The sequence below is a fragment of the Raphanus sativus genome, chromosome 2 (assembly GCF_000801105.2).
Source record: "Raphanus sativus cultivar WK10039 chromosome 2, ASM80110v3, whole genome shotgun sequence".
Lineage (NCBI taxonomy): Eukaryota > Viridiplantae > Streptophyta > Magnoliopsida > Brassicales > Brassicaceae > Raphanus > Raphanus sativus.
In genome coordinates, this window is record NC_079512.1 from 29,834,320 (window position 1) to 29,861,460 (window position 27,141).

The window sequence follows — 27,141 nt, forward strand, 5'->3', positions numbered from 1 at the left end:
AGGGACAGGACCAAGCCATTTTAAAATTTAAGCAAAATAAGACGCTTGATTAATGTGAATATGTCCGTATGCAGAACTTATTAACTAAAGAGCAGAGCAACAAGTTACAAGTCCAAACAAAGAGTTGGTATTTTGGCAAGAGTGGTTGAGGATTACCAGTAAATCCATCCAAAAGAACTTATAATCTGTGGCCCTATATCCTTGAAGACAATGGCGAGTTTCAATTATTGAAGACACAACACCACTAAGAAGCTTTGTTGTTTGTTAGCTCATATTCTCGAGTTCTTCTAGCGACTCCTATCAAACGTCACCAGGATGTTATCCCATAACCAATCTTTTATTTAGAAACACTAGTCCCGTAGACGCAATATCAACCAAAGAAGCGTAAGGCACTGCAACTGCAAGCTGTACTTCTGCCTAGTTGAACAAGTTGCACGTGAGCAGAGAAGATTTGGCACCAGTGGCATCTAGTTCTTGAGATAAGCACATATTTTTTTAGTTTCGATACAACATCAAAAATATAATCCGCGCTATTGATAAGTATAGGCGGTTTCTGAAACTTGAGTGCTATAAGGATTTCATTCTCCACCATTCTCAGAGTCGCACTGTTTAACAACTCACAAGTTTTGTTATGCATGAAAAGTTACAGCTAACGTACAAATTTGTCACACTGTTTAATAACATATAACTCATAAGTTTTATTAGCATGGAAGCTTACTGCTAGCAAACAAGTTTATCACACTGTTTAAACTCATAAGTTTTGCTAGCATGGAAGGTTACTGCTAAAGTACAAGTTTATCACACTGTTTAATAACTCGTAGGTTTTTTTAGCATGAAAGGTTACTGCTAACGTACAAGTTTATCACACTGTTAAGATAACTCATAAGTTTTATAAGCATGAAAGGTTACTGCTAACGTACAAGTCTATTAAAGCGTTATTACCTGTTATGCGGAGAAAACTATGATGTTGCATAAAACATCTGCACTCAGTTAAGCTGGAGTATGAAAATTGATAACCTCATGCTGTCATGCACTGCAACCAGTACCTCCCCACTCGTAATCAGAGATGCCAGAGCATCAAAACAACAGCAGAAGCCAACAAACAAATTATATAAGAGATCCTATATGAATTCTCTGTTTAAGTCTAATTCTTATGTCAGTCACCAGAGATTGATTATATTTGAAGAATCATTAATGTCTATATTTCATACCCATTAAGTATGAGAATGGTGTCACTGCCTACAACTATTGGCAAGCGACAGAAGTTACATAAAATTACAGGACACGTCCTTCTTGCATACAAAATCAACAATGATATGTGGCATTTTATAACAGACATGCCAGTAAATGAAAAAGAGATATAGCACCAATTTTAGCACCGGAATGAAGTTAGATAAGTAGGTTTCAGTTACACTTTTGAAGAAAGAGGCCTTATCTTCTCCAGAAGTTTCTGTGCTTCGATAAAACCACCGAAAGGTCCCAAAGACATGTACTTGACGACTTTCCATCTGTTTTGATGACAATGTGTGTGATAAGAGAAGGCTTATTTGTTGCAGTTTCAAGGCATGGGAAAGTAAGATATGAAGGATATGGTGTACCTGGGCATAAAAGGCAATGCAAAACAATGGAGATGGAGATGATCGACACTGTTAAAAGGCGGCTGGTGAAAACCAAATCTGTGAGCAAGAACATATCAGGTCAAATGCTACATGAGTTAGTTAGCAAAAAGACAATGAAAACATCAAGCCTCACCTATGAATGGTTTGAGGTGCGTCTTTCAGCAGGAGTTCTTGTCCCACACTTAGCATGTGACTCACTGCTCAAACCACACACGGATTTTTTATTAGATATAGTAACAGAATGATTGTGTATAAAACAGAATATATGTTCTGAGTGAACCAACCCAAAGAGTAGTCTTCATCTCTTCTCCGGAGGTCTCTCACAGTTGGGACGTGTTCTTTTGGAATGACCAAGTAGTGCCTACATGAGTGTTTTTTTTTTGTTCTTAACAATAGTAAATATCAGCTAATTAAGCAAAAAAAAAAGTTGCTAACAGTGATTACAGTAGATAGCTAAGTAAAATCTACCAGGCCCCTACCCTAGTCCACAAGAAAGCAACATTTGCTTTCATAAGAAACGAATTATATAAACCAATCGTTGAACATTTGTTTTTTCATAAAAGAAACTAATGACATCCATCAGTAAGTGAGAAGTAAAGCGAGTGAACAAGACCAACCTCTGGGCGGAAGGCTTGATGTCCTGAAACGCGACGACCTTCTCATCCTGACAAAAGACAAAAAAAAATCAAAGTTCTTCAATAATTAGCCTCTCATCCTGAGAAATTGAGAAAGGCGAGTGGGCAAGAAGAACGAACGGTGTGAAGGAGACGAGTGGTGGAGTTGGGATCGTGCACGATCTGGCAGAATATACACGTTTGATTCGCTCCCGCCATTTCTTCTCCCGATCAAAATTCGACAAAACTGGATTTCGATTTCAAAGTTTGTTTGGGAGGCTTCGGACTTTGGATGAAACTGTCCGTGCAAGAAGTTGTCGTAACTGAGGAACATTTGTTAAGTACCTACAAGTATTATGAAATTTCTGAGTTAACCCCCTTATTCTTGTTTATTACAATTTGGTATACTAGTCTTTTTATTTCTGTGACTATTTGAAAAATCATACGCATTTTTATATGTTTTTTTTCTTTGACAACGCATATGAGATATTGTAACTTTGAAAAAAAAAAGAGAGAAAGATACATCTTATGAGAGAATAGTCATTTTTGACTAGATTAATTTAGCTACAAAATTTTCTTGCTGTTTAGCATGAAAGTATACGAGTTTTAATAGTTAACTTTACTAAAAATCATGATATTGAGAATTCAATATTACTACTATCTCAGTTACAAAAAAACATATTACTACTATGCAAGTATGTGACCAATCTCCATAAGTAATTCAAAACTAGAGCTTGACCCATGCGTCCGCACGGGTTGTTATTTTTATTTTTATATAAATGAATATTATTTAAATGTTTATTGGTTTATATTTTAAATATTTATCATATTTTAAATATTTTATAAATACAACAAAGAAAATAGTGAGCCGTGTCCGCTACTAAACTTTTGACAAAATATTGACATATTGATATGTTTGAATAATATTTCTTTTAACATGAAATTATTTTTCAAATGTAATAAAAAATTTAAATATTTTGATCAGATATGTATAATACGGTGAGATTTAGATACGTTAGAAAAAAATATTCGGTTATAATATACAAAGATATTTAAATTTTCTTGTTGAAAATAATTTATAATAAAACTTATATGTTAGAAATTTTTGAAATATATATAATCTTAGGTGAGATTATATTATATTAAAAATAATATTCACTTACAAATATTTCATATTGTTCTAAAAGTTGTTTAAAGATATTTAAATCTTAGCATATATAAATTTTATTGTTCAAAATAATTAATGGTAAGTTAAACATATATTTTAGGAATATTCATAATATTGTTTAATATATAATTTAAACTTGATTTTTGTTCAAAATAATTAATGGTAACATTATCCAAGTTTTATATAGTTAAAATCGATATTAAATTTGAATATCCCTAAAAATTAGTTAATTTGTTTAAGGAAATATATTAAATACAAAAATTAAGTTAAGTTTGATTTAGGAAATAATTTAATAAGTAAGAAAAGACAATGATTCCTTAAAGATAGATTCATTTAATTACTTCAGTGGCATATCATTGTAAATAAGTTGGAAAACTTAGGAATATTTTATATTTGTACTTTTGTTTTAATAATATAGATAGAATTGTTTACACTCCTATATAACTTCAAAACATAAATTATAACTCTACACACTTCCTTCATATGTCATACTTTGTTCATGTGATAAACCATAAATCTTCTTTAACTTGTATAAAGATAACAGTAACCTTATTCTCTCAACTGATTCAACCATTACTTCCATTTCTATCCATATTTTTTCTTATATAGTAGTACAAATCATAATTACTAAAAAACATGCTTGTTATGAAGACTTCGGGTTGGTTTTCAGTGAAATGTTCCAACATTTCATTCTCAAAACACGACGGCATCGTTTGATTTACTACCATCATGTAACAACACATATTTTACTACAAGTCTAGGCATCAGTTGACATCTAAATTTCGGTTACATGTTGATTGGGTGGTAAAAGTCACATTTCAAAACCTATGGAGTTCATTTGGAACAAAATTAATATCACGAGGACCTAAATGAAACGAAAAACATAAAACAGAGTGGCGGAATCTCCTCACTAGTCCCGGCATCACGGCCGCTTAAACCTTTTAAACTCCATCTATGTCTCTTCTTCTTCTTCCCAAAACCTTTGTTCCCTTTCTCTCCTTCCGTTCTCCCCCACTCACTCGCCTTAGGTCCTTCGTCCCAGCTCGCACCATGAGCTCCCAATCAAATAATCAACGCGTCTTCCAGCTCAGACAAGACCCTCTCACCGGCACTTCGGAGTGGATCGTCATCGACGAGAACGACCAAGCCGGAGCTCCAGTGACTTCAACCGACGGCCTCCTCGCCACGACGTCGTATCTGGACATGCTCAACGACACTCGCCGCAACCGAGCTTACCGTCTAGCGATCGAGAAAACCATCACCGAGCCTTGCCACGTCCTCGACATCGGGTTTCTCCTCTCATTTACCGTATAACTCAATTTGAATTGCAGTTTTGGTCCTAACGAGTATAAATGACACTGAGGCAATGTGTGTGTGTTATAGTGCTGGAACGGGGTTGCTATCAATGATGGCTGCGAGAGCAATGGGAGGAACTTGTGATTCAAAGGGAATGGTGACGGCGTGTGAGTCGTACCTCCCTATGGTGAAGCTCATGAGAAAGGTTCTGCATAAGAACGGTATGACCAAGAACATTAACCTCATTAACAAACGTTCCGATGAACTGGAAGTTGGGTTAGACATTGCTTCACGTGCTGATGTTCTTGTGAGTATGGGTACAACTGTTATATACTTTGTAGGGAATTTGAGAGGAAATGTTAATTATATATAAATGGCTAACTTCTTGATTAGGTAAGCGAGATATTGGACTCTGAGTTACTTGGTGAAGGTCTCATCCCAAGTTTACAGCATGCTCATGACATGTTGCTCGTTGATAATCCTAAAAGTGTGCCGTACCGAGCTACTACCTATTGTCAGGTTCGTTTTTTTTTTATTGTTTGTCTTGACTCTGATTGAATATCTTCTCACGTTGTTTCCCTTTGCTTTTTTCTTTGAAATGTCAAGCTTGTAGAAAGCAAATTCTTATGTAACATGCACGATCTACAAAGTAACGAGGCTAGAATGTCGGATGGTGTTCGTCTGGTTCCTCCTGGCTTAGAGAGTCTGTTTGGCATTAAATCACAGCAATATAGCATGCATGTGGATGCTATTGAGAAAGAGATCAAACTGGTAGTGATATCGCAAACCTTCCTCTACAGTTTTGAGATAGGCTTAAGTTTATTCACTCAGTTCATGTATTTATCCAGTTGTCAGAGCCCGTCAAAATATTTGAATTTGACTTTTGTAAACGGCCAGAGAGTAATGGAGAGCTTGATGTGCACATAGAAGCAATAAACGATGGTAGTGTTCACGCCATAATTTCATGGTAAGACGTCCTTTACTGTCCACCTAAAGGCCTAGGGAAAGGGCTCAAGACCTGATATGAGGAATCTTTTATTTTGTCCGTTCAGGTGGGTGCTGCAGCTTGATAGTGAAGGAACAATCTTCTACTCTACGGCTCCCAGATGGATAGAGTCCAATTCTGAGATAGGTGAGTTACACATCATGTGGTTCACGTCAATTCCCACGCACTTAGATGGCTGTAGTGGAATCCCTTTTCTCTGCAGACTTGCATTACATTCAGCCCTATGTGATCTCATTTGACTAATCTTGGTTTCTTTTATTCCTAACACAGGTGTTAGGGACTGGTGCGACCATTGGAAACAGTGTGTTTGGTTTACTCCAGGACCCGGCGTATCCATATCCAAAGGAGAAAAGGTTCATTTGCATGCTTCTCATACTTGTACTAACATCTTGTACAATCTGAAGAAGACTCAAAGCCTCACACATGAGATGACACACTCTTCTTTTAGCACTGGAGATCTGCAACTCACATTACCACCCGAAAGAGTTGCATTATATGGTGACAGTATATATAGGCAATCCATACTTGAGGCCACACGAAATGCTGTATGTTCTAAAGTAACATTATCCGTATAGTATCTCCTACATTCTGGTTCACACCTTTAACGTTTCTTCACCTATTTTCCAGTTACAGGGAAAATCTCATGCACAATGTCTAGTCATTGATGATAGTCTTCTCTTACCACTTATGGCTCTACATATTTCCAACGGTTCACGGGTAATATCATTGTCACCGGGGCTGCAAGAGAATGCCGCCAGATATTTGGAAGCCGTTGCTGATTCAAATGGCTTTTCAAAAGATCGTTTGGAATATTTCAGAGGTGGGAAGGCGAAGTTGACGGAAGCTTATCCAACCAAGGTAATTCATGTGATGTACAACACATTTAAAGAATCAAAACTCATAGTTAAATTATGTCTCTTGGTTTAATCATTTTGCTTAGTCAATAAACTGAGTGATTCTTTGGTTCCATTTGATTGTGTGTCCCCTATGTTCTATCAAAAGATTGACATGCTGATTGGAGAGCCATATTACTACGGACTTGAAAGCGGGCTTCCGTGGCAGAATCTCAGATTCTGGTAAATGTTGGTTGCTATTGGGTTGATCGCTTTAATTTGAAAAAAGATGCTATAAAGTTTGCTAACAGTTGGATGATTTGCTTTCTGTTATGCGTGAAGGAAGGACAGAACTCTACTTGATCCTGTCCTGTCAAAAGATGCAGTGGTGATGCCGTATAAAGGAGTTTTGAGAGGTTGCGCAATGTATCTTCCTGTAAGTACTGCATCATTTCTTACCAATTCTAAAACAGAAGACTTATTTGCTTATATATATATTCATGAATTGGCTTATGGTTGAAGGATCTTTGGAAGAGCCGTTGTTGCCTTGGGAGTGTAGAAGGGTTTGACCATGCTCTAGTGAATACAACCTTAGGGGGATGTGGTGATCTACCTTCTGGTAAAGACAGTCCTTGTTTGCCCTTCTTTATCTGGCAATGTGGAGAGACAATGGTAAACGAAAGCTCTTAAAGTTATGTACTGGCAATCGTTAAGTTAACGTTGTTACTTTTCTTGGGAAAATTTTGCAGAAACTTAGCAAGGAATTCACAGTTATGGAGTTTGACTTCTCCAAGCCCATTACAGGTCCATGTTCTGGGGAAGTGCAGGTATGTTTGTTGGAGAAAGTATATGTACATGCAGTTTGCAGCATCATTAATACAAACAACTCTGATGAATGGTTTTTCTCTGCAAACAGATTGAGTTGATCAAACCTGGTGTATGCCATGGAATTGCATTGTGGATGGATTGGTTGATGGACAAAGAAAGCTCAATCGTTATCTCAACAGGACCGGGTATGAGACTCATAACTCTCAGTGTACTGATAAAGCGGTTCGAACAACTATTGGATAATGCATGTGGTTACCTATGCGAATAGATTATCGGTTTTATTGCAATCTTTTTTAATCACATTATATACATGCAGATGAAAGATATTGGAAGCAAGGAGTGAAGTTACTAGGAAAGCCAGTCACAGTGGGAGTGGAAGGTCTATCATTCATAGGAATCAAAGCTTCCTTAGATCCATCTTCTAACGGCGAGCTTATCATCACACATACTCTCTGTTGACTGTTTTTGTGGAAACAATCTTCAGTTTGTCTAAATCTGTGTACTAGTCTCTCTCACAACCAAATGACTCGAGACCTAATTGTTTTTTTGGTCAACGAGGTGTAACTTTAGTAAACTTGATTCTGGTTCATCAACGACAAAAAGAAAGTGAATCTATTCAACAACTATGAGTGATTATGTAGTCAAACTACAAAGTAAGAAGATAAAGTGAAGTATGTGACAGAAACTCTACCAGCTTATATTGTGGGCGTGTTTTAATAGATTTTGCGAGTCATAATCCAACACAAGTTCTCTTTCTCCTTTTATTTACATATACAACACATATATCAAAAAAATCAAATATAATTAGTTGATCCGACTTGCTCACAAGCCACCAAACAAAACAAGAGAGTTCTCTGCAAAACACAAACCTTAAGAAACTCAACACATCATCACACAACATCTGTATTCGTATCTTCATTTCAACGTTTTCCTCCTTCTTTCGAAGCCGCCACATAAGAGACTACAACTGTAATGTCATCAAGCTTACCTCCATAGTATCTGAATCCAGCATCTTGTGCTGCTGTAGAGAACGGAGTCTGTCTGTTTTTGTCCTGTGCTCTTTGCCTCGCCAATGCTGCAATCTTCTGTGCTGTTACCTGAGGATCTGTCCCAGCTCTCACCGCTTGAACCACTATGGCTGTGATCTCGTTGTTGTACAGGTTGTCGAACAATCCGTCAGTTCCAGCTATTATCACGTCTCCAGGAGCTACAGCAACCGTGAACACCTGACCCGAGCTTGGCAAATCGCCGTTGCTCCCACTCTCAAGCTGATACGTGAAGTTGAAGTCATGCTGTTGAACGGGAGAGCGGAAGACGGTATGCCCTTCGCGGACTACCATGAACCCGCTGTCCCCTAAGTTAATAGCATGAAGTCCCTGATCCGTTAAGGCTATGATGCAAGCCGTCGAAGACCCTTGAGACTTTGTACTAGTGTGAGCCTTCTCCAATACTCTCGCGGGATCAATAGATCCTTTAGGCTCGTCTTGGATCGCGTTCACAGAGTTAGACATAAGCTCGCGAGAGTAGTAACCAGCGTCGATCCCAAGCTCTGCCCAGCCTCCCACACCATCTGCAACACCCAAGGCCTGCTCCTCTGCGCAGATGAAGTGAGCATCCTCTCCTCCTGTCGCCTCTTTATCAGGATGCGGTAGGTAGCAAGACCCGGAGACAAGCTTCAACGGCTTAACGCAAATCTTATCATCCGCTACAGAATCCGAAGAGCCTCTAACCTGCTGCTCCTCAGCGGGAGAGTTATCAAACGAGACATCAGGCGCGTTCCCAGCTGAAAAGCGGCTCAACAGCGAGCTGTGCAACCCTCTAAACCCTAACCCTCCACTTTTAGGATTAAAGGCAATCCATTTCTTAGCAGCTCGGTAAGCAAAGTAACCGTAGACCGTAGAGTTATTAATATTATTATCGCCGTGATCTCTTCCTCTGAGTCTCATACTGACTCTTCCACGGCTATGACCAAACTTAGACGAAACCAAAGGATCAAAATGACGATCCAAAAACAAGGACTTTGAACCACCAAGACTCGCCATTGGTTCACTCGAAACCTCGACAGATCTTCTCAAACTCGGGTCCGAGAGGAAAAGATCAACGTGATACCCACAGACCTGAAACGCCGGACCGGAGACAGAAGGAACAGAGAAAGTCCGGGAGAGAGCACCAAGCACGGAAAGGCTCCTCCTTTCGTTGATCAAAAGCAAATCGGAGCTCGCGGGTTCGAGAAACCCGTTAGGGGTAGCGACGAATCTAGAGTGGAAACCCCTGTAACCCCCAAACCCTAGCCCAATCAGAATCTTAACCTGTTTCTGAAGCCCTTCTCTCACGGGTAACATTTCTTTGTTTTCAAGGATGATAGAGAAACCAGTAATAATAATCACCAGAGATGGAGAAGATCATTATCTAAACCCAAAGCATCACTGCTAACCAAAAAAAAAAGCTTTCACGAACGATCGATGGAGAAGCGAAGACGAATTCGGACGAAACTTTTCTACTTTCCGGAGAAGATGAAGTCGGATTCGCGCGCAGATTGGCTAGAATTGAGGATTTTTGATTTTAATGAAGGGACAAAAACCCCTTAAGCCAATCTGATCTTCTTCAGGGGAAGAAGAGACGAGAGAGAGAGAGAGCTGGTGGAGGCAAAATAACAAATCGGTCAAATTAGGGATGTCTAAATTTTTTCAGGTTGGATGGATGATACAGATTGTTTCCTCTCTCACATCTTATTGGATGTTAATGATTCTCAGCCGTTGGATCATTTGTTTCGCGATATCTCAGCCGTGTATATTTTATGTTTACGTGGACTAATACTTGATTGAGAACCTAGATGTGGAGATCCATATTGATTACTGGGCCTCGTAAAGCCCATTAATGCACAAGTTATCTCGTGACTTCGCTCATGAAATCGAAAAATAAAAGAAAAATTGTTGAGAATAACTAATTTATAAAGTTATTTTTCAAAACAAAAGAAACCATTTTTTCTATATTTTCAGAGTCAAATTGGGGCATGAGGCTAGCTAGTTTAAAATTTCAGATTCTTTTATTATACAAAATAAAGATATATTTTTTTATAAAGACCAAAAATATAATTTGTGATTATAAAATAAGATAAAAATAAAATAGTAAAGAGTCCCAAGACACGGCTCTGTTTATGATTCAAGGTAAAATAAAAAAATTCTATAAGAAAATAGATTTTTCCATATTTCAAGATATGAAATGACATAACCTTGATTTCGACAACAAATTTATAAAGATCAATTTTTTCAAATAGTCATTTTTAATTTTTTGTCACAAAAATAGCATTCAAAAAATAAAATGATAAAATAGCCTATTTTATTTTGAAAATTTTATTTTTTTTAAAAAAAATCGAACACATTCTTAAAACTCTACATCTTAACTGTAAACCAAGTCTTAAATTCGTTAACCTAAAGATTAAATGCATATTTACCCTTCAATAAAATCTATTTTGACAATTTTCCTTTTTAAAATGCTATTTTTGTAGAAATAAACAAAAAATAGTTATCTAAATGAATTTCTCATTTATAAAAGAGTTTCTAAACTAAAAAAAAAAAGAGTTTCTAAACTCTAGCCAATAGTCCTTAAATTCGCGCAACATTTTGATTGTTGTTACAACATTTTTGTTGATGAAATTTGAAAAGAAAAAAAAAACATTTTTGTTAATGAAAACATCGCACGCCACTAAAGTTGCGAAATACAACTAACTTTGAACCATGATATGAAAATGTAGAGAATGTATGAATCACGTTGGAATTTCTAACTAACCAAAATCATGAAGAGGTGATGATTCTTTTTTGTTGTGTTCTCTTCTGTGGCTATCGGCTTAGATAACGCAATCGCCCTCGTCCACTGAAATTGGAATGTGAAAATAAAATAAAAAGTTGGACATCACAACAATGTATGACAACACACAACAAAAAGGAGGCAGTATCAGTAGATAGTGATAAAAAATGAATATTAAAATGTCAATAAAAAGGGTCATTTCGTGACAAGAAAGAAAAGAAAACTAAGTTACGCCTCCTCTCTCAAGCTTCAGCTTTAGAGCAACAATGTCTCTATTTCTGAAGCCCTTCCTCTTCCTATACGACTCCACTCTTAGCCTACTCTTGCTTCTAGTAACTATTTATAGCTCTCTCAATATAGTAATTAATAGCTGTTACATAAACTAATTAATAGTTATATCTCATGTATGAATTAGTTCAATGGATGGAGTCTTGAAGATACAGCAGCAGCAGGCCACGAGAGGCTTGAAGCAGACAATAATGCTGCAAACTCCGACTGGATGCGAATCCTACTTTTGTGCAGAAAAACGAGGAGACTTGTGCTTCTTCCCATTTTCAAGGGTTTGGTGGTTATGTGTTTGGTATTATCCATCATAGTGTTCATAGAGAGCTTTTACATGAACATTGTGATAATCTTCGTAAAATTATTAAGACGCAAACCCGAGGAAGTGTATAAATGGGAGGCCATGCAAGACGATGTAGAGAATGGACCCCAAAACTACCCAATGGTTCTTGTTCAAATACCAATGTACAATGAAAAAGAGGTAATATTTATATACACCCTGTTTTACACTATCCTATCTTCTATATAAAAGAAGTAACAATTAATTAATGCATACACTATTTAATCGTTGTAGGTATTCCAACTATCTATAGCGGCAGTATGCAGTTTGTCATGGCCATCGAGTCGTCTAGTAGTTCAAGTTGTAGATGATTCCACGGATCCGGTCGTAAGGGTAAGTAGCTTGTTACACTACAAATGATACTCTATATGTGTGATGCATACATCGTATAGTATGATATATGTGAAAGAGGAATCCCATGCAGGAAGGTGTGGACATAGAGATTGCAAAGTGGCAAAGCCAAGGCATAAACATAAGGTGTGAAAGAAGAGATAACAGGAATGGCTACAAAGCCGGAGCTATGAAAGAAGCTCTTACGCATAACTACGTCAAGCAATGCGACTTCGTGGCCGTATTCGATGCTGATTTCCAACCCGAGCCTGATTACCTAACCCGCACCATCCCATTTCTCGTCCACAACCCTGAGGTTGCTCTCGTTCAAGCCCGATGGATATTTGGTATGATTACGATGTTTGTAATATGCATTGTCAGTTGATTTTTTAAGGTCAATTTAATTAGTGAATATTTTGCTTTTCAATGATACTGAATGGCGATTTTACTTTTGCAGTGAATGCAAACAAATGTTTGATGACAAGGATGCAAGAGATGTCACTCAACTACCATTTCAAGGTGGAACAAGAATCAGGGTCCACTAGACATGCTTTCTTTGGTTTTAATGGTATAATCTTTAACCTCCAATCATATTGAAAACATACGATTTAACTGATTGACGAATTAAAATTCCTTGATATTGGTAATCAATTTTAGTTAAAAGTCAACAGGCTTTACATAGTATAAAACCAGAAGGATTACCTTCTCAAGGGAAAGAGCTTAATCAGTATATAATTAACTAGAACCTTAACAAGAAATGAGGAATTGAACAAATAAATAAAATTAATTAGAGAAAGATGAATGTTATAGTAGCTTCACTTATTAGTTATTACTCAACACTTTTGACCGTTAGAGATATCAGATGGACCATGTAACTTAATGTAATGAATATAAGCAAAAATGCACAATTGCAGGAACCGCGGGTGTGTGGAGAATATCGGCAGTGGAAGAAGCAGGAGGATGGAAATCAAGGACGACTGTAGAAGACATGGACCTGGCTGTCCGTGTTGGTCTTCATGGCTGGAAATTTGTCTACCTTAACGACCTCACGGTAATACTTTTTTGGTTAAACTCGAGTTATTACGTAATCAATCATTTACATGTCTCAGTCAATCAATCAACCATTTTCTTTTGTCAAACTAGTTAGCACGTTTTAGATATTAAAAAGTTTGTTACAAAGAAATTAGTTAAAGAATATGAAAAATAACAATATATCAGAATAGTAATTCGTACACAAACAATATAATGGCATTTTTGGGGGGTATGCAGGTTAGAAACGAGCTTCCAAGCAAATTCAAGGCCTACAGATTCCAACAGCATAGGTGGTCCTGTGGTCCGGCGAATCTATTCAGAAAAATGACGATGGAGATCATGTACAACAAGGTCTTTTTATTGTCACTTTGCTTCATTTGACCCCATGCATAGACTGATTGGTCCAAGTTTATTCCATTTCTAGTTTGAGTAGGACCCCGATAGTGTTGTCTGGTTTGAACTAGTGGGATCAATCTAAAAACACGTTGCTGTGAATGGTTGATTAAACTCTCGTTGTCTCTAGGTGGGACATGGGTAGTGTTGATCGGTACAGTGTCTTATATTAACCAGCTAGCTGGTCTTGTATTTTAGTGTCTTGGCCGCGGACTGTTCGGTAAGATAACTTTTATGATTTATATTATGAAATCTATCCAAGACCATACTCTAGTTTAGATTAATTCAATCATAATACTTTCTAGAGAAGGTAGAATGACTAACCTTGATCCATGCTTTAGATGCAATCCTACCAATTGATTTTCTTCTCTTTAACTTTGTTTTTGGTGATTTACTTGATAGACAAGAAATCATAAACCTTCCTTAATCCCTTTTATAACTATTATTGTGTATGTTTCTAAATAGACTTTTTCGTTGTTATGAATTAAGGAGTACAAATCCCTTTTTATAATAATAAAAGAGATGTGTAACCAACACAACTTTCCAACAATAATAAAAAAATGTTTTTTGTTATAAAATAAAAGGTTTTGCAAGTCCATTTTTAACCTAAAACATTTAACCGAAATAAAGCTTTTTATAATTTTCTTTAGGTTAAACTTATTTGTTTTATGAACATTCTAATTAGCTCTATAATTCTGAACATGATCAAAGAACTAACTAATTACAATTTATTTGTTTTGGGGGCACAGAGAGTATCAATATGGAAGAAGTTCTACGTGATCTACAGTTTTTTCTTTGTGAGGAAAGTAGCAGTACACTTCTTGACATTCTTCTTCTACTGTATTATTGTGCCAACAAGTGTCTTCTTCCCTGAAATCAACATTCCGTCTTGGTCTACCATTTACGTTCCCTCTTTGATTACTATCTTCCACACCATGGCAACTCCAAGGTACCTGGCAGTTATTTAATCACTCATCAATGTTAATTTTCCTTTCGACTTCAACTTAATGCATGTAGATATTTTGATTTAAATATAGGTCCTTCTACCTCGTGATAATCTGGGTCTTGTTCGAGAATGTAATGGCTATGCATCGAACCAAAGGAACTTGCATTGGCCTACTCGAAGGAGGAAGAGTGAACGAATGGGTTGTGACGGAGAAACTAGGAGATGCTTTAAAGAATAAGTTACTCTCTAGGGTTGTCCAACGGAAATCTTGTTTTCAAAGGTGAGGAAAATAAAATAAAAAAACCTACACTCTTTTATATTTTTTGAAGTTGAAAGTTGCATGTTACTGTGAAATAATATATTCTCGGGTCTGAGTCATCAAGACTGAACTCTTGATCTTTAGGCTGGAATTTTTTGCGTTAAGTGATGTTTCCGACGAATACATATACATTCTCTAGAAAATAACTAGTGTTGTTTCTGTTGCAGAGTGAATTCAAAGGAATTGATGGTGGGCATGTACATACTAGGATGTGCATTATATGGTGTGATCAATGGCCACACATGGTTACATTTCTATCTATTTCTTCAAGCCACTGCTTTTTTCATCTCCGGTTTTGGTTTTATTGGAACCTAAGAATGTTTCCTCTTTCTTTAATCACCACATGTATATTGTCGGTGCATTCTGGAAATGCAGATGAAGTGAGAAAATATAGTGTAGGCAATAAAAGACACATAAAATTTGTTTATGAGATTTGTTTCTTACATTCTCGGAATCTCATCCAGATTTCGAATCCACTAGAAAGAAAAGCAAATTACATTAATTCACAAAGGCTTAAAACAAGTATACCCTTGAGTTAATATTTTCTTATATTACATGGACAGATAGACTCTTCAAGATAAACTAACATTAACCTAAACTCCCAGCAGAATTCAGACTTTAACAAGATCATTTAACCATGAGCTAAATCCTCTTGAATCTAGGTTTCAATCTTCCACATCTCTGGAAATATATCACCAAATACGTTAACACTTAAAGCAAATCTGCAACACCAAAACGTTTGATCAGACAAGCATAAAAAAAGCTCACATGAGCTCCAAGCAATAGCCTTCTCCACACAAAGCGTCAACACCAACACCACCACACCAAATCAACATCAAACTCCATCCAAAACTATTTCAGGCACTACGTGTGAGACGGTACGTTGACACCCAAGTACCCAATAGCAGTTCTGGCAGATCAGAGCTTGTTCTCTAAATCTTCCAAATACACATAAAAAACTTTCATTACCCGTAACCCGAACGGCCCAAACGTAAGTGCTATCAGAATTCTCAGTGTCCACTAAAGTTTGGGTTCAACCACCAGTAATGTATTTGGGGTATAACAACCAAAATCCACCACTTTTGGCTAAACTTTTTCCAAATATGTAATTCTTAAATAGGAAATTTTACAACTCGGGAAGAAAAAGAAACTTTTATATAGAATTAAAACTTTGTTATTGGCCGCTCACAACTATAAGTCTATACCTTTAACGCCTTCCCAGTCTACTCGAAACCTCCTCTCTCTTTCATTAGTTGATGCGTTTGTATATAATTGCTTACCTTTAGATATATATGAATGACGTAAATCTATCCCAAAAAGAAAAAAAAACAAAGCAAAACCCAAACCTTAAAGTTGAAAATCCCCACAAAACACAGTTCTCAGAATTCTTAATTATTTTTCCTTCTTGGTTGGCGTATAGAAAAGAAACTAAGCATGGATTTGCAGAGAGTTATGGTGTTCTCGTGTTGGGTTCTGTCTCTTTTGATCATCGAGACGACAGGGTATAGCGATCAGCTGTTCCAGCCACTTGAAGCTGAAAACGCAGACGCAATGACCACCATGGTGATGGAGCGAGGTTTACAGACGCGGCGGCCGGAGCACAAGAACGCATATGCAACGATGATGTACATGGGAACTCCAAGAGACTACGAGTTTTACGTTGCGACACGTGTCTTGATCAGATCACTGAAAGGTTACCATGTTAACGCTGATATCGTCGTTATCGCCTCCCTCGACGTTCCTCTCAACTGGATTCATAACTTGTAAGTGTCTTCTCATCTTCTTCTTCTTTTCACCGCCGAAACGCTTCCGTTTTAATTGGTTAAAAAATCATTTTCTTTATTTTTTTAACTTTTAGAAAAGTAAATTTCATAAGATTTCCAACCTTGTATGAGAATTATACAAATTTTCATTATATTGCTTTTATTGTACAAAAATGTGAAAAAGTCAATTTATTTCTTAGATTTCTAAATAGAGGAGAACACGGAAGAGCAGTAGTGCGGGAAACGGCCTGAAAACAATTCTAAAATTTTCGAAAAAGGAATATTAATTATAAGTGTATTTCGAAAAATGAATAACAATTCTAAAACCCGCTCTCTATGGGTTTTAGTTCTTGGGGCTAATTTGTTTTGCCGTCAACCCTGTATGATCCTTGGTTTTCAAGTTGGAATGAATATCACTTGACGGAAAAAAAAAAAAAGATTAGAAGCAACAAAGACAGCATAACAACAATTAAGAATATGCTTAGGAAGCCTTGGCTCTTTTGAAAATAATTGAATATGTCCGAACAAGACAGTCTTTAATGGCAAACGTGTTTCCACGACCTGTTAAGCTTTCTTTTCTTTTTGTTTCGTTTAATCTTTAGGCTTTAGCTATTGTTGATAGACATTTATCTTAGCCATAAATAAAATCTTAAAATGATTTCCTTCTCTTTTTTCTTTGATCAAAAAATGATTTCCTTCAAACATAGAAAGCTAACTTTTAATGATCAATTCCATTTTCGTCTACTAGACTGCATCCTATACATATCAGCATATCACCCTTTTGATTTCATATGCAAAACTTACACGGGTTTTCTACCAAAAAAAAAAAACTTACACGGGCTAGGTGCAAGTTTAATGTTTCTTTCTTTAGGTATAGTGGAAAGAAAGTAATTGTGTAGCAATAAATAAACAACAGTGGACTTGTTGATAATTTTAAATTTTAAGAGATAAGAAAAGATATTAGTTATAAGAAAAGTAAATGGGGCTGTCAAATACCTTATTCTAGTAACTCAAAGTTTAAAACACTTCTGTTGGTTTCCCTTTTCTGGTTGGGGAAAAGTGTCAAATTAATTAAAAATGATAATTTCTTGTTAATACATAATATTAAGAAAACAGTCAACTACAAGAAACTAATACAGTTCTTAGGGGTTCACAAAAAACAGTTATTGAGCAATAGATTCTCAATCAGCACAGTTCAATAACGGGTTACAAGACCCTCAATGCTTTTAGTATCTCATAATAGATTTCTAAACTATAAAATATTGTTATTTAAAAAAAAATTATAATTAAAGTGATTAATTTCAGTTTTTCTTAAGAAAATAAAACTAATCACAGTTTGACAAATGGTACAAGAATATCACAATCTGATAAACGGTATAAGAATATCTTAAAACGCGTTAGTTTTCATTTCAGTCCAAAAATTATCTCCCACTTTTTTTTTCTTTTTCATTTTTCATTTTTTTTTTTTGAGAATTTTCTTTTTCATTTTCTTATCATTGAACATGCTCTATGTAGGGAAGAAGGGGACGGAGCTAAAGTAGTGAGAGTAGAGAATCTTGAGAATCCATACCAGAAACAAACCAACTTCAAAAATAGATTCGAACTTAGTCTGAACAAGCTCTACGCTTGGTCTCTCTCAAACTACGACCGTGTCGTTATGCTCGATGCCGACAATCTATTCCTCAAGAACACCGACGAGCTTTTCCAATGCGGCTCATTTTGTGCTGTCTTCATCAACCCTTGCATCTTCCACACTGGCCTCTTTGTGTTGCAGCCATCAATGGAGGTCTTCAGAGACATGATTCATGAGCTTCAAGTAAAAAGAGATAATCCTGATGGAGCTGATCAAGGCTTTCTTGTTAGTTACTTCTCTGATTTACTTAATCAGCCTCTGTTTCGTCCTCCTAGTAACCCCAGCACCGTGCTTACCGGACATTTTAGGCTTCCTTTGGGATATCAAATGGATGCTTCTTATTACTGTAACTGACCTCTACTTTCTCTCCATTTCAATAACCCCAAAGTTCAGAACATTTTTGCTAATCTTTGTATATTATTATTAGACCTTAAACTCAGATGGAACGTACCCTGTGGACCAAACAGTGTGATCACATTCCCTGGAGCAGTCTGGTTAAAGCCATGGTACTGGTGGTCATGGCCTGTTCTTCCTTTAGGCCTGTCATGGCACCACCAACGCCGCTACACCATAAGGTATATATGTTTAATTTCACATACCGAAACCCATACTAGTCCTCATAATATCCGTATCGCTTTGTTATAAATTAAAAAATGCTATATTGTAATATTATGGAGCCACGTCTAAGTTTATAACTTTCTAACACTCCTCTGCCAGTGCAGTTACTCAGCGGAGATGCCTTGGGTCCTAATCCAAGCGGTGTTCTACCTAGGAATCATACTAGTCACGCGTCTAACGCGTCTCACCATGTCCAAGCAATGTTACCGACGTTCTGACAAGAATCTAACCGTGATCCAAACAGCTTTCAAGATGGCTGTACTCCTCTTGATCCTGTCAGCATACATTGTGCCATTCTTCATCATCCCACAGACCATCCACCCGCTCATGGGTTGGTCACTCTACTTGACCGGTTCCTTTGCTCTCTCCTCCATTCCCATCAATGCTTTCTTGCTTCCAGTGCTCCATGTTTTGACACCGTGGCTTTGCATTCTCGGGACGCTCCTTGTGATGGCTTTTCCCTCTTATCCTGATGGTGTTGTCAGAGCATTGTCGGTTTTCGGATATGCCTTCTGTTGTGCACCGTTTCTATGGGTCTCCTTTGTGAAGATCACATCGCATCTTCAAATTTTGATTGACAAAGAGGTTTTGTTTCCGCGGTCGGGTGAGTCCGGGAGCAGTTCTAGTCTCAGCAAATTGTATTGATTAATACGGTGGATTGCTTCTGTACATAAAGGTTAGAGAATATTAACAAATACAGTGAAACCTCACTAAATTAATAATGTTGGCACTACACCAAAACTATATTTTTTTATTAATTTATAGAGATTATTAATTTATCGAGATATTAATTGAACTAAAAACTCAATTTGAGACTATAAAATTATATTAATTTATAGAAATATTAATCTATCGATTATTAATTTAAAGAGGTTATACTGTATAACATTCGCTTTTTTTTCATCTAAATATCCTATCAAAGATATATCTCTCACATTTTTTCTAGCTTTTCTTTACTGGGATTAAAAAGAAGGGTGAATTTGCTCAGTAGCCAAATTCTCAATGGAAATTAAAAAAGTAGCCTTGATTTTGACGTTATTAAGTAACTGACTTTTGTCTCATATTTTATCCGGTTATATCCTTTGCATTAGCAAGTTTCCGGTGAAAGAAAGAGAGAATGCATGACATATAGGAATGAAACACCATTATTTTCACCTCATATAAAATCAGCTACGTCAAATTCTTATTTACTTCATACACATTCAATATGCATCGATGTTACTATGCTAAATCCTTCCAATATATCTTATATTCTATTTAATAACCTCAGTCACTTTATTCTATGTACATGTTAACTGTGCTAGATACATGATCTATTCCATTTATAAAACTACTATGTTTGATACAAACAAATAGAATACCTTCATGTGAAACATAACCATAAACTTTAAACCCAATCCCCACATCTAAATACTAAACCTAAACTTGAATCCCTAAACCCAAATCCAATTGTTAAATCTAATTAAAGTTGCAATATGATTTCTAAAAAAATCAAAAAATAATATATAAATGTTTAACTATTATTCTATACTATCTAAAATAGAATAGAGACTACTTACATGAATTAATACATTTGTGTAGCAAACTTCAACCCTTACTCACCTCCAAACCTTAACCCAACAAGCTATTACATGAGGTGTCTATTCTATATTTCATACTATGTTATTTGCTATTATTTGCATAATACATCAAACATTAACGTACATAACATAGAAAACTAATTGGGGGGGGGGGGGATTGGTAAGTGAAAACATGACAGTGAACACTAAATCCAAATTGGGAGAATATAAACTCTCATCCATTGCAACCAAAATCTTTCAGAAATTAAACTCTTGTGAGTTGTAAACGCTTGAATGGGGAAATGATAATTCATTATTACTGGTTCCTATTTGTATAGTACAACCATCATTAATTCACATAAAATAGCTAGCCAATAGGGGATTGGTAATAAAACACCTGACAATAAATACTAAACCCAAATTTAGAAAAATATAAACCCTCATCCTTTGTAAATTAAAGTTTTCACAAATTAAACCATTTTTCTGGAATTACGAAGTCATGTAATTACATTCATCCTCAAACATATGGAATAGACTTTGGGAAATATAGATAAGATAATAGAAATACGGGTGGTGGAGAAGGTATGGTCCCACATCTGCAATACTTGACCAGACTGTGACGAAGCCAACATCACCAAGTCCTTATGAGCAGCTCGATCCAACGGAGATTAAAATAGTTGTTAATCTGTTTCAAATAGAATGGTTTGACAAGATAGTTTATTATATTCCATTTCATATAGAATAGTCCATAGAAATCTTATGTTATGTCCACACGAAGACAAACCTATGTTTTTGCAGATGTTATTCCATACAACAAGCTATATTACTATATTCTGTACTATGTGTATCTCCGATAAAAATCACAATTCAAATTTAATAGAGACTAAGAACACCAGATGAACAGAATCAAAAGAAAACTCCCTAGGAACTTACCATAGTTGAAGAGATTTGAAAAGAATCGTCGATGTGAAGTGGGAAAAGTACGTGGGAGTCATTACGCGACGCTGCGACTTCAACACCGTCCGGTTGTTGACAATTTCAGATGCGGAGAAGAATATGCCCTTGCAAATAATGGAGAAAAACTCAAATAAACGCTTTGAATACGGTGGAAGTGAAGTTGTGGAGAAAATCTGTGCTGGAGCTAATCACCTTCTACGTTGTTGTCAATGGAAATAAAAGGGAAGATGTGAATGTAGTTAGGCCACGATTTATTTTTTACAAATAATAATTGTGTTTTTCTTCTTCAGGTTTCCCCGGTTGCTTGAAGGGACAAAACATGATTATTATATAAAACTAACACCATGTATAGAAACGTTAGGTTAAATGGGTAGATAATGAATTATGATTTTTTCATGGTTATACGTCCTAATTTCCCTAAAAAGAAATGCCTGAGTGAACTAAAGATTTGAAAAGAAAACGTAAGTACCTTTTGTTAAATTGAGTTCATTTTATGTATGATCGGCCCACTGGGACCACATATTCTCCATCGCAAGCTTAAAGCGCAAAAGGGGATGCCACATGCCCCACATTTATACGAATATGGCCAACGAGACCCGATTTACAAAAAAAAACCATTCATCTCATGTTTTTGTTCGGACAACATAATGAAATCTTTTCCCTCTATCTTTTCTTTAAAAGAAAGTTACTCCAGTTAAACTAAAGATCTAAGACATTAAACAACACTCTTTGTCTTTATTATGGTGTCGACCGTCAGTGGATGAATGATTATTTAACTCTGAAAGTCAGTTAAGGGTAAACATGCAGAAACGTGATTTTAAAAGATGGATCAGGGATAGTTCTGTAATACATAAGGAAGTTACTAGGTGCCCATAAAAAAAGGTGTTATGTTTTTTTTTTAATGTCAAGAAAGAAACATGAATGGTTCTGTATTGGTGTTATAAAACTACCCACTGTACAGAGCTACAAATGCAGCTGGCGACACAAACTGCAACCACACATAAAGTAGGAACCTAAAAGAATAAATAAAATATACTTTGTTGTTAAATTTTTTGAAAATTAGCAACGAATAAGGTGAATGTAGACCGATATTCCAGAAATTTATATACATCCAGCGATAATGTCTCCCATTTACTACATTTTAGCCAAATTTCTCAAGTTTTTGGTTTTAGAATCTTTAGATGTCTCATTGTTGACAAATAAATACTAGATATTTCATTTATCGAGACATGTATTTTTCCTTTACTTATCTACCTTTTATAACACAACCTTTAATTACCCACAATTTCCATTTAACTAGTCTATAAGTGTTTAATATCTTATATGTTTCACAAAGCAAATTATTTTGACTTTTTTCTTCTTATTACACAAATAGTATTATTTAAGAGTTTCGATGTAATTTATATTTACTTCAACCTCAACATTATTTTTACATCGATCATATCAATAATTTTATTTATCTTAAATATTATAATTAGTTAAATAAGATTAATTAATAAAAACATAAATGTATTTCAATTATTTTCTTAATTTTCATGAAATAGAGGGAGTATGATTGGTCCATATAAATGTTGATTGTTCATTCAAATGAACACATGAATGAACATTTGTTTGTTTTCTTCTTTGTTGTATATTTGTATCTTTATCTAAATGAATTTAATAAAAAACAACGAAAACATTCATTTTTGATTTAAAAATTATTTATAATATGATTTTGTAATTTCTGCAAAAAATGTTTCTCATTTTCGACACTAAACGAAGCTAGTTACTTTAGAATAGCCATAACTATTTCGTATCCAAGTTTTGTCCATGGAACACATTTCTGACAGTGACACTAACGAAATTTTGATCGAACCGAATGTGTCAAGTTTGTAGACAAACTTGAAACTGCAATTATATGACCGTGCAAATAAAAACCTGAAGTATAAAAAAACCTGTCAATTATATACTTGAACACATCACAAAGTTGAAAGTTGCTTTGTTTTTTTTTCTCTCATTCGAAATAAGAGCAATGAGTACAATCAATATCTCTCGGTATATTGGCAAACGATGTTGCAATCAATAAACGTTATCTTGTTACGTTTTTTTTCTTAAAAATATATTTTTATACATCCTTTACCTTTATTACGCTTCTAAACTCATCTATGCATTGGAGAAGTACCTAGTCAATAAAATGCAAAGCAACAACTTTCTTTTTGCTCTTTCTTGTCTCCTTTCTTCCCTCTTTTAAACGATTTTACATTTTTTAATGAACAAATTTAGCTGTTTCTCTTGCAAGAACATGTATAATTCCAATCACAATATACACATAACTTATTATTAAAGATTCCAATCTTCAGGATTAATTCGAGATTCTATACTCGATAGTGGTCATCGTTGTCAGTCCAATTAAAAAACAGTATAGTTTTCTCTAAATTCTTATACTGAAACTAAAATAAATAAAAGTTATACTACGTATCATTAGTAGTAGTTATCGTATGGACCAAAAGATAGGAATGCTTGTTACCTACTCTCTCTCATCTCTCTAAAAGACAGAGAAACACAAAGTCTTGTCTTAAGGTTTTCTTTAGTTCTGTTCTTGTCTCTTTGGGAAAATGCAGAAGCACAGATGCAAGCTCTGTTCCAAGAGTTTCTGTAATGGCAGAGCGCTTGGAGGTCACATGAAGTCCCACTTGGTCTCATCGCACACGCCGACTCGGAAGAAGCTCAGTGACTCGGTCTACTCGTCATCGTCTTCTTCAGAAGGTAAAACTCTGCCCTACGGGTTGCGAGAGAACCCGAGGAAGAGTTTCCGGATCTACAGCAGCAAGGATCCTGAGTCATCCATCGTTTACAACAGCGACACCGAGACCGAACCTGAATCCGTAGACCCGGTTCGGAAGAAACGGAGCAGGACAGCGGTTTCCAAGAGCAAGAAGAAGAGTAAGAAGATGGTGAGTCATGTTAGCTCGCCCGAACCGGCGAGTTCTGTCTCGGATGGTTCTCAGGAACATGATCTAGCCATGTGTTTGATGATGCTCTCGAGAGATTCAAGAGAGATTGAACTTGTCAAGAAACCAATTCTCGCAGCTGAAGAAACGAAGCTGGAAAAGAGACAGTTCCCGGAGCTCCGCCGCTGTGTGATAGATCTGAATCTTCCTCCGCCGCAAGAAAACGATGTTGTCACCGTAGTTTCCGCCATATAAAACAGCTGAGGTTTTCAGAGATTGTTGGATACATCATACAGTTCAAAGATCGAAACATTATATGTTGATTTGTGGTTTCTTCAGGATCATTATTGTTCTTTAAACTAGAAAACCATTTATTGGTTTGGAATCTTTCGATATCTCTATCAAACAATGTAAGACAACAGAGAAAACCAAGTAGCAAGTATTACTTCCAGATTTGTTCTTCAGGTCTTTAGGGTCATGGATGATGATAATAATATATTGTTGGATCTTTGTCATGTCATTTTGATATTTAGAATTCTTGAGATGATTCTTTTGCATGATCTTTGGATCTTGGATATTTGATTCATTAATGTGTTTTAAGAAAACTTTGATTTCAACTATAATTTTTTTTGACACAAGTGTGCTGCTAGTCTTTTTTCTAATAATGTAAATATTATTCTTGTCACGTGTAGCATCTGTGTGTCGCACCAACTAGTATACTTGTAAATACTCAAAACATCCAAAATATCATGGATATTCAAATATGAGCTTGTTCGTTTGTTCATGCAAAAACATTAAATATTATCATCATGTATTTAAAATCCAATTTGCATTGCCCATACACTACATTGTTAATATATGCTTGTAATTATGGTTTTATTAAAAAGCTGAATATATTATAAAAAAGCTGAATATATACATACATCACGTTATCAAAGAATATAAAAGGCAAACATTTGAAATTTGAGTTGTTGGAATAATCTGTAGTGTTAAGTACTTAGCTTTGCTTCGATCTCAATTTTCACCATATTCCCATCAGACAAAAAAAAGTTACTTGTGTTTAATAATTATATAAAATTCAACATTTTACCAAAAATAATTGTATAAATAATCTCATCCAAATTAATTTATAAGTCCTCAGACTAGAAGAAAAATGGTTACTAATATTTAAAAGGAACCACGTGAACAACAAAACCCATCACTTTTTCTTTAAACAGGACAGTATGATCCGAGATGAATGCTTACATCCTATATAATTCCCCTTTAACCAAAAATGAAAATATCACTTTTACAGGAAAATTCATTGCAACTTTTTGATAACATATACAAACATTTTTAATTTTTCAAATAAAACATTAGTATTGTATAATACATTTTAGACCTAGAGAAAGTCATACAAAAAAAAAATATCTTCTAACTATATGTTTGGGAATGAATTTCGTTCACTAGGTATCAATTGCTCATCTCACTACATGTGAACACATAATTATCAGGCAGGCTTCTTCGATGCATACTCGTTTAGTCGTTTACTATTGTCCTTGTCCAAAAGGTACATTCACCAATGTAGAAGCTACAAATCATTACATGTGTAGTACAAATGTAGCCCGTATGCGTCTGAACTCGTGTGGAAAAACATCATTGTTCTTATTTGCTAAACTTGACATAGGCACTTATATATACCCCTACAGTGTGTATTAGGGTCGCTATATGCACGAGACCGTTAATCATTATGTTTCTATCTGAACGAGATTGTTAGGTTTAGTTATAAGATCTTTTTCTTGATCCCCTTCTCCAAAATCCACTCTAGGCCTAAGACTTCGGCCCAGAGAACAAACTAGAGTCCTCCGAACATCAACGCTAAAGACAAACACAAAAAAGAAAGATAAATGACCTCTCTTTTACGTAAGAAGATAATAATGAAAATAGATTTCTAACAAATTCAATTGAAATATATACATGGACTGTTGTTACTTTCTTTTGGTATAAATGTTGAGATTAGGTATTGTTACTTACTCTTGTTCTTTTTCTTTTTTCAGGTTTACCCGCCTGCAAGATTTCTGATCCAGGGATAATTATACAAATTGTAGTATGTTTCCTTAGCAAAGACAACACTGGTGTGTACTTGCATTTGTTACTTTTTCCTCTCATTGGGTTTCTTGTCAAGTACGGTATCCTGAATATTGTAAGTTCTCTAGGAAGAAGATTATGAGGATAAATGATTACGAGGTCTTCTGCTATATCAGCACTAATTAGTTCGTTTCCACAAGGGTTCCCTGCAGAATCCTGTTCAGACAAAAGTATCCGGAGTGTGATTCAGACAACCCTCAGAAATTATTCTACTGGAGGTTTAGAAGAATGAGAATAAAAGCTACACCTTTTCAGCTTTAGCCACGAGCTTCATCTCCTTCTCTATCATGAACCAAGTCCTCTTTGGGCGTGCATATATTTCATCGCTTTGTTCAGTCATGTTCTCCGCCTGCAGAAATAAAACCAACCACAATCATCAATGTGAAATAAAGCCAATGGCGATTATTCAAAGACAAGAAGCAAAGCTGCCTACCTTTGCAAATTCCACTTCAGCTTTTCTTAGATCTCTGTCTTCCCTGAAAGCACCTAAAAACCTTAAGTTGATCAATGCATGAATAGCAAGTTCTTTGAATGATGAGAAATGAAACCTCTCTTCTCGAATAACAGCACAGTACTGATCTTCCATTTCATCGATGATCTGAGACCACTTGACTATTGACTGCTCTGGAATGATTCGGCTCCTCAACTTTGAACCCACCTTCTTTGGCTTGTAATCCAAGAAACCAAAAAAAAATTCAATTGAACTGTCAAAACTAAAGCAATAATGAAAGATCCAATGTA

The 27,141-nt window shown here is 35.8% G+C and overlaps 7 protein-coding genes across 7 annotated transcripts; 4 read left to right on the forward strand and 3 right to left on the reverse strand.

The window, feature by feature from the left end:
• Positions 1-1,170: 1,170 nt before the first annotated feature.
• LOC108839999 (bifunctional adenosine 5'-phosphosulfate phosphorylase/adenylylsulfatase HINT4) lies at positions 1,171-2,541 on the reverse strand. Its single transcript, XM_018612812.2, has 6 exons — positions 2,375-2,541; positions 2,237-2,283; positions 1,904-1,980; positions 1,753-1,816; positions 1,599-1,676; positions 1,171-1,508 (listed from the first exon to the last, which is right to left on the reverse strand). Exons 1-6 carry the CDS (start codon positions 2,450-2,452, stop codon positions 1,409-1,411), a joined length of 444 nt encoding a protein of 147 aa, XP_018468314.1. The 5' UTR covers positions 2,453-2,541; the 3' UTR covers positions 1,171-1,408.
• A 1,799-nt stretch (positions 2,542-4,340) lies between these two features.
• Positions 4,341-7,941, forward strand: LOC108842933 (protein arginine N-methyltransferase 1.6). The gene is made up of 14 exons (XM_018615990.2): positions 4,341-4,690; positions 4,785-5,004; positions 5,091-5,216; positions 5,304-5,468; positions 5,546-5,664; positions 5,750-5,829; positions 5,974-6,248; positions 6,331-6,561; positions 6,706-6,779; positions 6,879-6,972; positions 7,059-7,208; positions 7,286-7,363; positions 7,453-7,549; positions 7,681-7,941. The coding sequence occupies exons 1-14, from the start codon at positions 4,356-4,358 to the stop codon at positions 7,821-7,823; spliced, it is 2,187 nt and encodes a 728-aa protein (XP_018471492.2). The 5' UTR covers positions 4,341-4,355; the 3' UTR covers positions 7,824-7,941.
• A 159-nt stretch (positions 7,942-8,100) lies between these two features.
• Positions 8,101-10,056, reverse strand: LOC108842934 (probable protein phosphatase 2C 55). Its single transcript, XM_018615991.2, has one exon. It carries the CDS (start codon positions 9,704-9,706, stop codon positions 8,285-8,287), a length of 1,422 nt encoding a protein of 473 aa, XP_018471493.1. The 5' UTR covers positions 9,707-10,056; the 3' UTR covers positions 8,101-8,284.
• Positions 10,057-11,344: 1,288 nt separating this feature from the next.
• On the forward strand, positions 11,345-15,245 carry LOC108841026 (probable glucomannan 4-beta-mannosyltransferase 1). The gene is made up of 10 exons (XM_018613817.2): positions 11,345-11,503; positions 11,587-11,934; positions 12,028-12,126; positions 12,218-12,470; positions 12,581-12,691; positions 13,038-13,174; positions 13,393-13,506; positions 14,298-14,497; positions 14,586-14,774; positions 14,981-15,245. The coding sequence occupies exons 1-10, from the start codon at positions 11,438-11,440 to the stop codon at positions 15,126-15,128; spliced, it is 1,665 nt and encodes a 554-aa protein (XP_018469319.1). The 5' UTR covers positions 11,345-11,437; the 3' UTR covers positions 15,129-15,245.
• A 635-nt stretch (positions 15,246-15,880) lies between these two features.
• Positions 15,881-19,610, forward strand: LOC108840733 (putative glucuronosyltransferase PGSIP7). The gene is made up of 4 exons (XM_018613560.2): positions 15,881-16,576; positions 18,092-18,555; positions 18,637-18,784; positions 18,932-19,610. The coding sequence occupies exons 1-4, from the start codon at positions 16,248-16,250 to the stop codon at positions 19,470-19,472; spliced, it is 1,482 nt and encodes a 493-aa protein (XP_018469062.1). The 5' UTR covers positions 15,881-16,247; the 3' UTR covers positions 19,473-19,610.
• Positions 19,611-23,796: 4,186 nt separating this feature from the next.
• Positions 23,797-24,793, forward strand: LOC130508763 (zinc finger protein ZAT9). The gene has a single exon (XM_057004429.1). It carries the CDS (start codon positions 23,938-23,940, stop codon positions 24,526-24,528), a length of 591 nt encoding a protein of 196 aa, XP_056860409.1. The 5' UTR covers positions 23,797-23,937; the 3' UTR covers positions 24,529-24,793.
• Positions 24,794-26,249: 1,456 nt separating this feature from the next.
• Positions 26,250-27,047, reverse strand: LOC130508437 (uncharacterized). Its single transcript, XM_057003957.1, has 3 exons — positions 26,834-27,047; positions 26,648-26,749; positions 26,250-26,556 (listed from the first exon to the last, which is right to left on the reverse strand). Exons 1-3 carry the CDS (start codon positions 26,984-26,986, stop codon positions 26,269-26,271), a joined length of 543 nt encoding a protein of 180 aa, XP_056859937.1. The 5' UTR covers positions 26,987-27,047; the 3' UTR covers positions 26,250-26,268.
• Positions 27,048-27,141: the final 94 nt, after the last annotated feature.